The sequence below is a fragment of the Gossypium arboreum genome, chromosome 12 (assembly GCF_025698485.1).
Source record: "Gossypium arboreum isolate Shixiya-1 chromosome 12, ASM2569848v2, whole genome shotgun sequence".
NCBI lineage: Eukaryota > Viridiplantae > Streptophyta > Magnoliopsida > Malvales > Malvaceae > Gossypium > Gossypium arboreum.
Genome location: NC_069081.1, coordinates 70,317,338 through 70,332,956, shown reverse-complemented (window position 1 = coordinate 70,332,956; position 15,619 = coordinate 70,317,338). Strand labels below are relative to the sequence as shown.

The 15,619-nt window shown below is 32.0% G+C and overlaps 1 protein-coding gene and 1 pseudogene across 2 annotated transcripts; one reads left to right on the top strand and one right to left on the bottom strand.

Moving 5' to 3' along the window:
- Positions 1 to 5,995: 5,995 nt before the first annotated feature.
- On the bottom strand, positions 5,996 to 10,145 carry LOC108451402 (GDSL esterase/lipase At5g03610-like). 2 transcript variants are annotated; one of them, XM_053023571.1, is made up of 5 exons: positions 9,960 to 10,145; positions 9,651 to 9,845; positions 8,048 to 8,325; positions 6,427 to 6,736; positions 5,996 to 6,331 (listed from the first exon to the last, which is right to left on the bottom strand). In XM_053023571.1, exons 1-5 carry the CDS (start codon positions 10,009 to 10,011, stop codon positions 6,123 to 6,125), a joined length of 1,044 nt encoding a protein of 347 aa, XP_052879531.1. In that variant the 5' UTR covers positions 10,012 to 10,145; the 3' UTR covers positions 5,996 to 6,122. The 2 variants fall into 2 exon arrangements, with proteins under 2 accessions (XP_052879531.1, XP_052879532.1); XM_053023572.1 differs by having other exon boundaries at positions 9,675 to 9,845.
- Positions 10,146 to 12,347: 2,202 nt separating this feature from the next.
- On the top strand, positions 12,348 to 14,372 carry LOC108451403 (cytochrome P450 77A3-like; annotated as a pseudogene).
- Positions 14,373 to 15,619: the final 1,247 nt, after the last annotated feature.

Genomic DNA, 15,619 nt, shown 5'->3' with positions numbered 1-15,619 from the left:
TAATCTAATTTTTATTATTTATTTTAGTTTTGATTCTAAATTTTTATTTTTATTTTAATATTTAAGACAACATGAGTTCTAACTTTTAGATTTTAATTGTGTTATTAATTTATTTTTTAATAGAAAATTTAATTTCATTAATATTTTTATTTATCCTTAAAATATATAGTTTAAAGTTCAAGTTTCAAAATAAAACATAATATAATATTTATCATAGAAATAAATATTATTTAATTAAAATATATTTTTAAAGGTCATGTTCTTTAGCGTTTTTCCGTGTCCATTCTATAGCGGCGTTTGTGGAAAAGCGCCACTAAAGGTCATGTTCTTTAGCGGCGTTTGTGGGATAGCGCCGCTAAAGATCATGTTCTTTAGCGGCGTTTGTGGGAAAACCGCCGCTAAAGGCCATGTTCTTTAGCAGCGTTTGTGGTAAAAGCGCCGCTAATGGTCATGTTCTTTAACGACAGTTTTTTACATAAACGCCACAAAATATTAGCGGCGTTGTCTTTAGCGGCATTTTTTACGGCGCTTGTAAAAGCGCCTCAAATAGTTTTAACAGCGCTTATAAGCACCGTTATAGCCCAAAAAAAACAGCTAAAAGCCTGTTTTGCTGTAGTGTATGAAATGGGATATTTCAAAATTTGTTTTGAAATGTTTGATTTGTCAGCAAGTCAAAGCTGAGCATCAAGTGTCGTCAGGTTTATTATAGTCTATTATGATTCCTGAGTGGAAATGAGACAGGGTAACTATGGTTTTTGTTTCATGTTTTCCCCTAACTTTGAAAAAGAAAGATGCTATCTGGGTTGTCGTTGATCGACTAACGAAGTCTATTCATTTCGTACCGGTAAGTACAAATTACTCACTTGTTAGATTAGAGAATTGTACATTTTTGAGATTGTTCGGTTACACAGAATGCCACTATCTATTGTTTCGGATAGAGATCCAAGATTCACTTCACAATTTTGGAAGAAACTACAAGAGGCATTAGGTACAAAGCTACATTTCAGTACCATTTTTCAGCAATAGACGGATGGTCAATCTGAGAGAGTTATTCAGATACTTTAAGATATGTTGTGATGTTGTATTCTTGAGTTCGAAGGTACGTGAGAAAAGTAGTTTCTGTTGATTGAATTTGCCTATAATAATAGCTTCCAATCAAGTATAAAGATGGCACCATATGAAGCTCTATACGGTCATAAATGTAGAACACTATTGTACTAGACTGAGCTTAGTGAAAATAAGATTCACGAAGTTGATCTGATCAAAGAAACAGAAGAAAAAGTGAAAGTAATTTGCGATAGTTTGAAAGTAGCTTCGAACCGACAGAAATCTCACGCAGATTTGAAATAGAAAGACATTGAGTTTCAGATCGGGGATAAAGTGTTTTTAAAAGTGTCACCAAGGAAAAAGATATTACAGTTCGGTCGGAAAAGAAATTGAGTCAACGATTCATCGGACCATATGAGATTATTGAGCGAATTGGGCCAGTGGCTTATCGGTTAGCATTGCCGTCTGATTTAGAAAAAAATCATAATGTGTTTCATGTATCAATGCTACGACGACATAGATCCAACCCTTCACATGTCATTTCCCCAATCGAGGTTGAAATTCAATCAGATATGTCATATGTTAAAGAACAAATTAGAATTTTAGCTCGTGAGATCAAAGAGCTGAGAAATAAGAAAATTGCATTAGTGAAAGTATTATGGCATCGACACGGGGTTGAAGAAGCTACATGGGAACCAGAGAATTCTATGATAAAGCAATATCCAAACCTATTCACTAGTAAGATTTTCGGGGACGAAAATCCCTAAGGGGGGAGAGTTGTAATAACCTGGTTTTAGTTAAACCGAAACATTGGTTTTGGAACCACAAATCCAATGTTAGAAAATTATTTTAATATTATTTTATGTGTTTACAGCATGACAGCATGTATGTGTGAAAATTTCGTGAGCTAATTTTATCGTTTAATAGCTCAATTTGAGAAAAATGACTAAATCGCATAAAATGCAAAAGTTGCATTCTATTTGTTAAAAGTGTTTAATTGCTATGATTCATTAAACCAAAGGTCCTTATGATGATATTAGACCATTGATAATGGGAATGGTCATAAATGGGCATGTATTAGGTGATTTTATAATGGTTTCATTAAGGTTAATTTTGGTATTTGGTAAACAAAGTTATTATTAATAAAAAAAATTTAATTTTTGTCCATCTTTATTTCATCTTGGCCTAATATTAAGGTAGAAGAAAGCCATTTATGGTGTTTTAAGTTTCGACACATATTAAGCTTGATTAAGGTACGGTTTTTGATCCATTTGTGATGATTTCTGCGTTTTTGTGATCGTTGCTTTGAGTACTAGCTAGCCCGTGCCATAATTTTTAAGTTTTTTGGTGATTTTGTGAATTTCCTTTGATGAATGCTTGAGCTTTTGAATGGTTTTACGATGAAAAAGGGAAGATAAATGTTAGATTAATATGTTTTGCTAAGTGATTTTGGAAAAAAATACGTTTTCGGGATTAAATTGTGAAAAGTGTAAATTATGTGGTTGAAATGTGAAATAAATGTGAAATATGGGCTGCTAGTGGCACTATGGTAATTCGGCCAAGCATGAGTTTTGTCAAATTTGGTGTAATTTGTGTTTTTATGAAATAAGGACTAAATTGAATAAATGTAAAACTTTAGGGGTTAAAGTGTAAAAATGCCCAAATAAGTATTTTTTGATGAAATTGAATGAATAGGTGATTAAATGAGTTAAATTTGAATTCATATAGATCAAGAAAGAAAGAAATCAGATTTAGATAGGGGAAATCGAAAGTTGTAAGTAGTCATTCCGATTCGTTCATCGTATATACGAGGTAAATTCATATGCAAATAAATACCTTTAAATTGATTTATAAATGTTTAATGGTCATTGAATTACTATGAATGTTGAACAAGTAAATACGAGCAAGAATCGACGAAGTTGTGATATTCGAAAGTCCTGTACGAACCTTAGGAATAGTATAGGATACAAATGCCATGACATTAGAATTACCGAGATGTGATTACATGTAAGACCATGTCTAGGACATTGGCATTGTATTGTGATTACATGTAAGACTATGTTTGGGACATTGGCATTGTTATATGATTTCGTGTAAGACTATGGCTGGGACATTGGCACCGATATGTGATAACATGTAAGACCATATCTGGGATATGGCATAGTATGAGCTATATATGATTTCTGAGTATCCTTAACGATTCTGAAAGGTTTAATGGGAAAATTCAAGTCGAGAAAGAATGTGTAAATGAGTTAAGCGACTCAGGTATGTATGAGATTCATACAAGTATTGAAAAGTGAGATATTTGATGAATTCACTTATGAAATCGAATATGTATACATTTGGGAAGGTTTGTAAGCTTATATGTGTTTACTTATGTTGATGGAAATGATATTGATTCATGTATAATTTTAGTTGTATATGGCTTACTAAGCTTTTAAAGATTACTTTGTGTGTTCTTTCTTTATTTTATAAATTATAGAAGCTAGCTCGGACATTGGGGATCATCAGGAACCGTCATCACACTATCGACTACTTGTTGGTACTTTTAGATGCTTCGTAAATATGGTATATGGCATGTATAGGCTAGTGATGTGATGATATGTTTGAGTTATGATATTAGCCATGAGATTTGGCTTGTAAATGTTGGTGTGTATTTGGCCATATAAGTTGGCTTAATTCATAAGTTTGATAAGTAATATAAGATGCATATAATGTCTTATCTTTTGGCAAGTTTAGTATGGATTCATGTGTTTGCTATATGGTTAATTGATTTGGCTAATTATTAATGATGTGTCATGGTTGAGAAATGACATGTTGTGAATTGGTTTTAAGATGATGAATTGATATGTTTCGAGACATGAAATAGTTAATAAGATGGTGAGAAAATGCATATAGAAGTTAAGGTTATGGCATATTGTTTTGGCATGATTTTGGTTATGGATTTGAGTAGTAAAATGGATGGAATTTAAATGGTATGAAATGTGCATGAAATGGTCATTTTTGGTTGCCTATTGTATGTGAAAATAACTCCAAATGAATGCTTTTAGGTACATGAATGATAGGTAGGAATAATGGCTTAAATCAAGCCTATTTTCGTGCCATACGGTTGAGCACATGGGTGTGTGACTCGACCGTGTGATCCCTGAATCTTAGTTAAACAAGTCAGAAAGTTACACGGCTTGGACGCACGGGCATGTCTGGTAGCTGTGTGAGGCACACGGCCTGTTCACATGGGCATGTGAACCTTGTATGCATGAAAATTTTTTAAGTTTCCCAAAGTTTTCAAATGTTATCGGTTTAGTCTCGAACCTCTTCCAAGCATGTTTTAACGTCTCGTAGAGCCTTATAAGGGACAATATGATTATGTTAGATTAATTTTTATGTGGTAATGGATTCATGTATGAGAAATGTATGTTGTATGCTGTAATTGATCGGTAATGCCTCGTAGCCCTATTCCGGCGACAGATACGGGTTAGGGGTGTTACAGGGTCGTTACAAAAAGACTCAAACACAAGACCAAAGGATATATAGAAACTTAACCATTGAACCAACAGGCTCATTCTTGACACAAATTAACACATAAATAAACTTAAGTCGACAGTTCAATCATAATAGTTGAACCAAAAATAACGAAATTTCTTAAAAGCGAGACTTGAACCCCTAACCTCAATCACACAACAGAACACTTAGCCACAGATACAGACTGAATTATTAACATAAACTAACAACAATAGTTCAAAAATTCGGGGCATTACACCTACGTTCCCAACTGATGATTAAAGGTTAGATAAGTTAAGCTTGTAACCTCCAATTATTTTGAGTTAGCTGAGTTAAGCTCGCAACTCCGAAATAGCTTGTGGACCTACGTTCCCAATTGATGATTAAAGGTTAGTTGAGTTAAGCTTGCAACCTCCAGTTATTTGAGTTAACTGAGTTAAGCTCACAACTCCGAAATAGCTCGCGGACCTACGTTCCCAGTTGATGATTAAAGGTTAGCTGAGTTAAGCTCGCAACCTCCAGTTATTTAAGTTAGCCGAGTTAAGCTCACAACTTCCAAGTAGCTCACAGACCTACGTTCCCAACTGATGATTAAAGGTTGGTTGAGTTAAGCTCGTAACCTCCAGTTATTTGAGTTAACCGAGTTAAGCTCGCAACTTCGAAACAATTCACTGACCTATGTTCTGATCTAATGATTAAAGGTTAGTTGATTTACGCTCGCAACCTAAGTTCTTTTAACTTAACTGATTTAAGATCACAACTTCCAAATAGCTCGCTGATTTAAATTTTCTCTGAGTTTGTTAATTTACAAACAAATTCTTTCTTACAAGAAATATAGTACATAATATTCTGCAATACAATTTTTGACTCCTGTATCACACTATCCAACAACAAAACTTGCTCAACAAAGTTTCAAGTTAAAACTTACATGGTAAGCTTACACACACTTCTTAAATGTCAGATTGTCTGAGAAGAGTCATTTTATAATTCTTCTTCGGCCAAGTGGGTCACAAATTGTTACACAATTATAATAAGATATGTAATAACCTGACCCAAATCCGACCCGAAAACCCATGGATAAGCCATGGTTTAAATAATCCCAAGATGCTCCATTTGAGGGAATTTCAGATAGGATAGGATTATCTTTTTCCTCTCTACTTCACCAAAATACTGACCACCTCCTTCTCCACTTCTGTTGACACTATGTATCAACAATATCTTACATAGAATTTCAATGTCTTTGGTTTAAACTTATTGGACCTTTTTGGTTCTTTCATTTTAAATTTAATTATTTATTTTTAAATAGTGTAATCGAAGTTATGAGTTTTTTGTTTTCAATCTTACAATTTCAGTGTTTTTTCTGTAAGAACAATTTTTTAAAACTTTTATTCTTAGTACATGAAGATATGGGATATAGACGAGTATGTAAAAATTGATGACATAACACTTGTTTTAAGGATGAAGTTAATCCCATAATAAAACAGAAGAGACATGAAATCTACTCATTGAATAATTAAATTCTCCCAAGTTTACATCCAGCTTCAGTATATGTATATGGTTTAGTAAAGTAATGACTAGATAGTGAGCTTGTGAAGGGAAGATCGTAGAGAGGAGAAAATTGAATGCCAACCATTTTGAGAAGGATGGAGTGTGTCCCAAAAGAATGACAAATTTGGATTCTCACAAATAGTGTACAGCTTTGCCCCACTCTCATCCACACTTCCACAGTAATATTTCCCCATATCTTTTCCCTCACAGCATGGCTTCAATCCCAAACTTCCTGCTGCAATTTCATACAAACCCAATTTAATTATTCCTATCCCCATTAATCCAATGTATCATATATATATATATATATATATATATATAAAAAGATACCTGGTACATGCGTTGTAAACTTGTTTAGAGCTGAAAAAAATGCATCGTAGAGATCAAGGGTGATGAAAACAGTAGAGTTGTCCTTAGCATTCAAGTTTTGGAGAGATTGGTTCAACATTTGGTTGTGGAACTTAGATCCTAAGTTCAAGGCTTGAGTGCAATTTGAATAGGAGGAAGAGACAGCTTGTAGAGGTATGCATCCCATTGGCTCAATCAATGTTACTGCTATTCTTTTCACTCCTAAACCTCGGATTCTGTCTATGTTTATTTCCAGCTGATCCATTATCTTTTTAGTGAAGTCACCCAATTTCTGTCAAATCAAAACAAAATATATAATCTCTTTTAGCATATCACATGCTAACATGTTTGGAATTCACGTCAACCGTCTATTATCTCTTCCACTAATTATTAATTATATGTATATGAATGTTATTTTTATTGTTTAATATACAAATTAACTCCTAAAAGTTTAAAATATTTTAAATTTACTATTAGAAGATTAAAATTAGAGTAAATTACACTCAATGTCACTATATTATTAGTAAGTTTATATTTTGGAAGTTATAGAATGATGATTCAATTATTTGAAAGTTTTTATTTAAGTAATTGAATTGTTACGTTTTTTTAAAAGTTTGACTAGCAAGCTCCAAACAATGATTCAAGATTAGTGCGCTGGATCATTACTCATCGAGAAATAGAAGAGCATACCTTAAATCTAAGTCAACCTAACGATCAATGTTGGAGATTGGAGAAGAAAACTATTTGAATTTAGACTCGCAAATTCGTGATATTTGAAGCTATTTCATATAAAAAAACTGAATTGTAGAAGAGAAGGGTAATAAAAATTTTCAATTGGTGCAAATAGTGCAAATGAGAAAGCTATATAACAATAAATTTTACAGCCACTTTAGTGGCTTATATGAAAACTTTTAAATAGTTCAATTACTATTTTGTAACATTTTGAAGTTGAGTGAACAAAACATAAACTTACTAATAGTTTAGTGATATTAGGTGTAGTTTACCCTTAAAATTAATTAAAATTGATAAATAATTTTGATAAAAGTATGTTCAAATAAATTTTACTTTTATAAAATATAAAGGAAATTTTATTTATATATAATATTAATGTATTACTTATTATTTTAAAAGATATTTGATAAATATGAAACGGAACACTAAAATAAACTAGTATTGGTACGTACATTAATAGAAAAATGATACATTCAAAGATAGGATAAAGACTACCGAGAAAGGATTGTATGAAATAGGGATATTATCTTTTCTAATAGTTTAATGACACATTAGTAATTTCATCTTGAAGTTCAAGATTTTTATTTGAATTTGATTTTCTTCAGGATGAAAATGCGGATATTTTACATTATCATGTTATATTAATATTATGTAATTGATTAAAATTTTATATTATATTTTTGTATTGTTATGGTGAAAGGTGTTTCATTTGGCTAAATTATAAATCTTCAATTTTGAAGAAAAAAAGTTGGATTTAGACAATGATCCAAAATGAGATATAAATTTGGATAATATTACTTGGATTATACAAAATTTCTCCAAAAACATGAAAAATTTTAGATCAGATAATTAGGATACCAAATTAACTCACCTGGAGATCGTGTGTGTTCCTAGCAAGATAAGTAGCGTAGTCATTGCCGGCGACCGAGACGAGGGCAACGGAGTTGTCGAGATCCTGCTTACCGTACACTTTTTGTTCAACCAAACGTTGAAAAAAATCAATTTGGGTAGTCATGTTGGGTTGATTGGCCAAAGTATCCAACACTCCCGTCCCTCCATACGCGAAATTCATACCATATTCTAAATTTGATCTCTTCACCTCTTTCCTCCATTTGTATGCTATTGGAGTTCTTATCCCCAAATACGATGCTGCCACCATTTTCAAATAAATCACACAGTTCTATTTTCATGCTAGCAGTGGGATTATGAAATTGTAAAAATAAAAAATATGCATAAACAGCATTTTATGATTTAATTATAAGTAAACTTTATTTATTGCTTAAAAAAACCTTTATTTATCAATTGGTTAAATTCTACTGTTAGTGATTGTACTTTGTTAAAGATGAGAATTTAGTCCTTATACTTTTTAAATTTTGAAAATTTAGTCTTCACCTAAATAATACCGGTTAAAATTCAACCACTAGTCCTGTACTATATGTATAATTGTAGATTTGGTCCATATTCTCCAATTGAATCATTGTAAGTCCTTGTAATTTTTTAATTTTGAAATTTTAGTTTTGATGCAAATGACAGTAGTTAATCCGTTAATTAAATTTTTAGTGAGTAATATGTGGAAATAATAAGCTAGATGACATTACACATATGATAATATTTTTGGTCCATCAAATTGGGGAAATAGTAAAACTTAAAGAATTTAATCATTATCTTTGGTGAGAACATTTTAAAATTTGAAAAGTACAAGGGCTGAAAATGACCAAATTAAAGTATATGGATTAAATTCAATACATTCACAAAGTATAAGGACTAATAGCAAAATTTAACCATTATAAAATAAATTTTCAAATATTTTAGATATTTTACGATTTAATTATAACTTACCTATGATGATTTCATTATGATTTTTCTTTATAAAGATCGTTATAAAGTTTACTAATAAGGGAATTATAATTTTCTTTGATTTATTTTTATGAGAGACGAATGAATATGAATTTGTTTTTAATATTTTCACGTCTATTTTATAATTCATATTCGAGATTCTTGGTTACTTATTGAATAAATTTATTTTCAAAATTTGAACTTAGGTTCTTATTTTTAAAATATAATGCACCTTACCACTACATCCAATATTTATTGGTGAATATGAATACTTATTACTTTTGTTAAAACTGACTCCTAAATTACGACACAAAAATATGAGCTAAACGAGGACTTGACATTAAACTTTTACACAAGTATCAAAAAAAAAATCACAATTAAGCAAGGTTTAAGTCTAGTTATTCATAAAATCACTCTAAAGATGGCATCTAATAGGTGTGGGTTTGAGCTCAATATCTACAATCCATTTTCATGTAAATAAATAAAGTAACAAAAAAATTCATCGATTTTGTGTGGGTGCCAAAGTAAGGAAATATTATTATAATTTCATTATATTTTAATAAATTTATTAGATTTTCCTTCAATAAATAAATTCGTTAAATTTAGCAATATAGAAGATATGGTGAAAATTATGTGACCTATGTAATCAGTGAGGACTCGACCATCAGAAAAGCGACCAGATGGTTTGCCAGGAAAAGTGATGCCGTATGGCTCTTTCCACGAACTTCCAATGGATTTTCTCCAATTACCCGTATCAACGTATGAGTCTCCAAACACAAACAGCCTTAATTTAGATTTAGATTTCGAAGCGCCCTCATTTACTGCATCAACTTCTACAAATCATCAAACCCCAATATTCCAGATATTAGTAAAGTGAAGGATCTAATTTCCTTACAACTAAAGCACTTGAAACAGCAGATGTAAGATATAAAACAAAGGCATATCACCTGCAAATATTATAGTAATGTAGCAAAGAAGATGAAAGAAAGAAAATGGCATTGTTGAAGTTGGAGAGGAATTGACAAAGGTGGTATTGAAGGAATTCTGGAAGCTAACTGAACTTTTTTCTTGGGGTTAATGAAAGGTTGGATTTTTATAGAAATATCGATGCCAGTGTAAGTATTGAAAGTTTTAAGGACAATTCTAATTACGAGAAGTTGCTATTTAGTTCAACTCCTCAATGTTTCTTTCCTTGTTTTGGTAAAGAAAGTAGGTGAATTTGTATAGCTGTTCCAAATTGGGTGAGCTGATCTTATGACTGAAATCGCACCTATATAACAAATCGGCTCGATTTTTAAATTTTTATTTTTCCCTGTGTAAGAATAGTGTTTTTTAAGTAGAATTTTTCCAACACATTTTGCCAAAAATAGGGACAAGGTTGTGATCTTCAACCCCGAGGTCACGGCTTAAGGCCGACAATGAGTCACGTCGCCACGTCGATATTCCTGAAGTCGCAACATGACTCACTGACTTGATGATTTCGCAAGGTGAAAATCTTGAAACCGCGATGTCAGTCCGATACTATTAAAACTTTATAATTTTGTCCTAATTCATGTACAGGTTAGCAAAAGAGCTTTAACAAGCTCATGTGGGACTCGAAAATAATTGTGTAGCTTAAAATGAATGTGATTTATATTTACCGGCATGTGCGGATGATTGTATGATGTTTATGTGGCGTTAGTTCCACCAATAATGATTGTCACATTCCATAACTCGAACCTCACGATTTAGGTCTAGTATGGGGTGTTACAAACCAATACTTACTTTCATTTTACTTTGCGTGCAAAAATCATTGAAGGCAATATACATATTAATGTAACTTACGAGTAATTTTATTAAACCAATCTGATCGAAAAAATATAAGTATACAAACGAATATATTACATTTAGGCCATATTCAACAAGAAAATCCCTACTTTGATTATGGTATATTTAAGTCCCTAATTCATCATCGGATTAGCATGAGAGATTTGATAAGCTTGTTTATACCCCATATTTGATTAAATAATGTAGATAAATGAATTTGGAACTTAATAAATTGATATTTAAAATGTAAATAAAATTGTAATTGTTTTAACAACAAATGTGATATCTCATGTCTCGAATCTTACAATCTGGTCGGGAATGAGATATTATATCTTCCAAGGAGACTTGCATAATAGCATTATCTCATATGAAACATTCGAGAACATTGAAACATAATGGTTTACGGTTAAAATTAATATAAAACAACATAAAACAAGAAAAGCGAGATTGGTTAGCACAAATCGAAAGCAATGACTTTCTCCTTCCGTCTTGTTTTCGACGATTCAATCATTTCCTTGACCACAATCAATATCTGAACAATGCGTTAAATCAGTACAAACAATTGCACAGCAAAAACACCAAATTTAAGCATGATATGGGCCTAACCGAAAACCCTATTCCTTAAGGCTTTATGAATCGAAATTTGCATAACTTGAATTCTACCTAATCAAAATCGATTTCCTTAGTGGAAATACACCCTAGAGACTTTAATTCATTCAAAAGTCACTAAAAACTCTGAATCTAATGTTATTTTCTTCTTCTTCTTCGAGTTCTAGCTCGCTCAACGACAGTGAAACACGCAATTCAAGCCAAACCTCCGTTCTAACTTGATTTTCGATTAACCCAATGTATTCTAAAATTATTCTTATAAAAAATATAATCCAAAAACAATAAAAAAAAATCGAGGCTCTCATTTTCAAAAACGAAAATTACTCAAAAATAAGGGGAAATAGAGAATAAATAGAAAAACGTGTTTAATGATCAAAATTCATAGTTTGATGATAGAAATCACTTGCACTTTATGAAACCTTGTTAGAAAATCAGAGAATCGTTGAAAACCCGTAAAATAATTTTAAAGAGAATTTTTTTAGAAGGTTTTAGATAGTTTGCGTGAAAATACAAAAGAGAGGTTGTTTTCCCCCTTGTTTCACAAAATGGTTTATTTGCTAAAACGTCCGAGGTCGAATTACCACTTAAGGACTTGCTTTGATTAAATTCATACTTTTTGAAAAACCCCACATTATTCACACTAATTTTACTAACTTTACAATTTAGTCCTAACTCTAAATTGCTGATTCCATAAATCAACTCTCTATAATTTTATCTAATGACAAATACCCATAATTAATCTTTAATTCACCTGCATACCAAATCCCAAAAAAGATCAATTTAAGAATTTAGTCTGAAAATTGAATTTTTCAAGCTTACTGAAATTAAAATTGTTATATAATTTCTTCACAATCTTAGCATATTCAAATCTATGTTTTCTTGCATTAACAAAAATTTTGATGCTAATTGAATTAAGGTTAATGCAGAAAAGTATACTTTCTAATAAGTGGTATTTCAATGTTATTTTCATCCTTTAATACCAATTACCTAAAAACCGTTGGTGGAAAGCTTTCTTGAGGCAGTTTTAATAGAACCCCCTTACAATTTCATGCTCTTCTCATTTTAATACGCCCTTAACCCCAAATATCATCTTTCACTAATCAACAAAAGCTACTTTCTTTCACTATTTTACTTGCAATTCATTGCGTTCTTATGCCATCTCTTCTTCACATTTTTCGTGTTATTTCTTTCATGTCTGGTTCTCTTTCTTTATCTTAAATCTCAATCCAAACACCTCAAGCTCCCTCCGGGACTTACCATTTGGCCTATTGTTGGTAATCTTTTACAGGTTGCTCGCTCCGGCAAGCCTTTCTTTCAATACGTCGACGATCTTCGCTGTAAATATGGGTCAATTTTCACTCTTAGGATGGGGACTTGAATCATAATTATACTCAGTGACGCCATGCTTTGCCATGAAGCTTTCATCTAAAAGGGTTCTATATTCGCTAGCAGACCCTAAGAAAATCCCACTCAAAACATATTTAGTTGCAACAAGTTCACCGTAAATAGCGTCGTTTACGACCCTGAGTGGCAGTCTCTAAGACGAAACTTGGTTCAAAACATGCTAAGTTCAAGTAGGATTAAAGATTTTCACAATAGTAGATGTCAAGCTGTGGATAAACTCAAAGATCGTCTTCGTGCTGAAGCTAAGGCCAATGGTGGCATTGTTTTAGTGTTAAAAAGTGCTTGTCTCGTTGTGTTTTATATACTCTTAGGGATGTGTTTTATTGAAATGGATGAAGAAACTATTGAGAAAATGGGTCCAATAACGAAAAATGTTCTAATTACACTAGATACAAGAATCAACGATTTTCTTCCCATTTTAAGACCCTTTATTGGCGAGCAACGCAAGCGAGCACTCCAAGTTCGTAAATAGCAAGTGGAAAATATCTGTTGAAAAGTGGCCAACCATGCTGTTGTTATGTTTTTGTTTAAGTGCATGCAGGCTTGCAGCTCTTGTGCATGTTGCATCAACAAGTTTTTTTTTGTTTAGTTACACTGTAATTAAATTAGTTGAAAATCAATAAGCTAATAAAAGTTTGAAATGTTTAGATATTGAATGGCTAGTTTAGGTGACTTATTTATGTGCACAAACAATTTTTTACAAGTTACTAGGCTACTCAGTGATAGTAGGCAGTATTTAGTGATGTATTTGATTATAAATGTATTATTTTTTCTAGTTGAATAAATGAGCAAAATAAGCTATCAGCCAAAAGCTCCATTACTACACGATTGTGAGAAAGTAGAAATATTTCATGCATCTTGCTTCCTTGTTCTATGTCCTAATAACCCGAACAATATCATTTTGTTTATCCAACAGCATCGAGTAGCTCTTAGGAATCCAGAATCAAATAAATCCGTTATTCCATTTTCGTATCTCTACACCCTATTTTATCTCAAAGTTAAGGAAGAAACTCAGCACCATCCAACTTAGAATTGGTTTCACTTTGTTCCAATTTCATCAATATCGGAACTAATACCACTGTGATTGTACTTGAACAGGGCATTGCTCAACTGATTCACAATCCAGATATTCAATCTAAACTGTTTGACGAAATCAAAAGTACAGTTGGTGATCGAACAGTGGAGGAGAATGTTGTTCAAGAAATGAAGTATTTACAAGTGATAGTGAAAGAAGTAATTACGAAAGCACCTACCAATCTACTTTTTACCATTTCATGTAGCGACTGAGGAAACAAATGTGGGTGGATTCAACATCCGCATTGATCCAAATCTCGAGATTTTCTTCCCTGGGATTACTAAAGATCCCCTAGTCTAACCCAGAAAAGTTCAGCCCTAATAGATTTTATTTAGGGAAAGAAGATCCAGATATAACAGGTGTAACAATGGTGAAAATGAAACCATTTGGTGATGGGAGGAGGATTTGTCTTGGATTAACAATGGCCACTGTTCATATTCACCTAATATTGGCAAGAATGGTTTAGCAAATTGAACAGACTTCTTATCCCCCTAATTCTAACATTGGTTTTAGTGGGAAATTCGCACTACAGTAAAACAGGTTTTTAGCGGTATTTTTAATGGCATTTGGACCAAAAACGCCACAAAAGTTATACATTAGTGGCGTTAATAGGAAAACGCCGCAAAAGGTTAGAGCTATAGCGGCATTTATGACAAAAATTCCGCAAAAGGTCAAGCAGTCATAAACACCGCAAAAGGTTAAGCATTAGCAGCGTTTATGATAAAAACACCGCAAAAGGTCAAGCAGTAGCGGCATTTAAGATAACGTCGCAAAAGGTCAAGCAGTAGCGGCGTTATAAAAATACCGTAAAAAAATTTATTTTAGGGTTTAAGGTTTAGAATTTAAGGTGTTAAGTCTATGGTTTAGGGCTTTATGGTTTATGGCTTAATGTTTAGTAATTTGAGTTTAGGGTTTTCTGTTTTAAGGGTTATGGTTTATTATTTTATGGTTGGGGGTTTAGTGTTTTATAGTTAGGGTCTTAGTGTTTATGGTTTTAAGGGTTAGGGTTAGGGTTGGGGTTTAGGGTTAGAGATTTTGATAAAAATGACAAGAAATCAAGTTATTTTAGGGTTTAAGTAAGCAATAAGATTCTTTTTTAATTACTTTTGTACCTTGTAATATATATATATATATATATATATATATATATATATGGTTTAGGGTTAAGGAATATTTAGGGTGTATATGTTTATGGTTTAGGGTTTAGGGATAAAATTTGCGAAGTTAAATTTTATCAAAATCAATTTGGATAAATTCTATCAGCTGCACAAAAAATTAAACTCATGGATACAAACTCTTCGTAAGGTAGTTTGGTTTCATTTTTTAAAATTATTTTCGTAGACAATTATAAAATTTTACAAATTAAATATATTGTTTGAAACAAAACAAACTTAATTTAAAGGAATTTTAGAAATAATTAAACTATAAAAATTTATTACTATCAAAGGCATTAGTCAAAAATGCCTCAAAAAACATTTTACTTTAAATAAAACGGCGCTGTTTTAGGTTGGCATTAGCGGCGCTAGGTAAAAAACACCGCAATAGATCGTGCATTAGCGACACTATGTATAAAATGCCGCTAAAAAGATTTTACTTAAACAAAACGCTGTCGTTTTAAGTGTCGTCTTCAGTGGCGTTAGCTAAAAATGCCAAAAAAAAATTAATTGAATTTAAACGTCGTCGTTTTAGGTGTCGCTTTAGAGAAATTAGCGG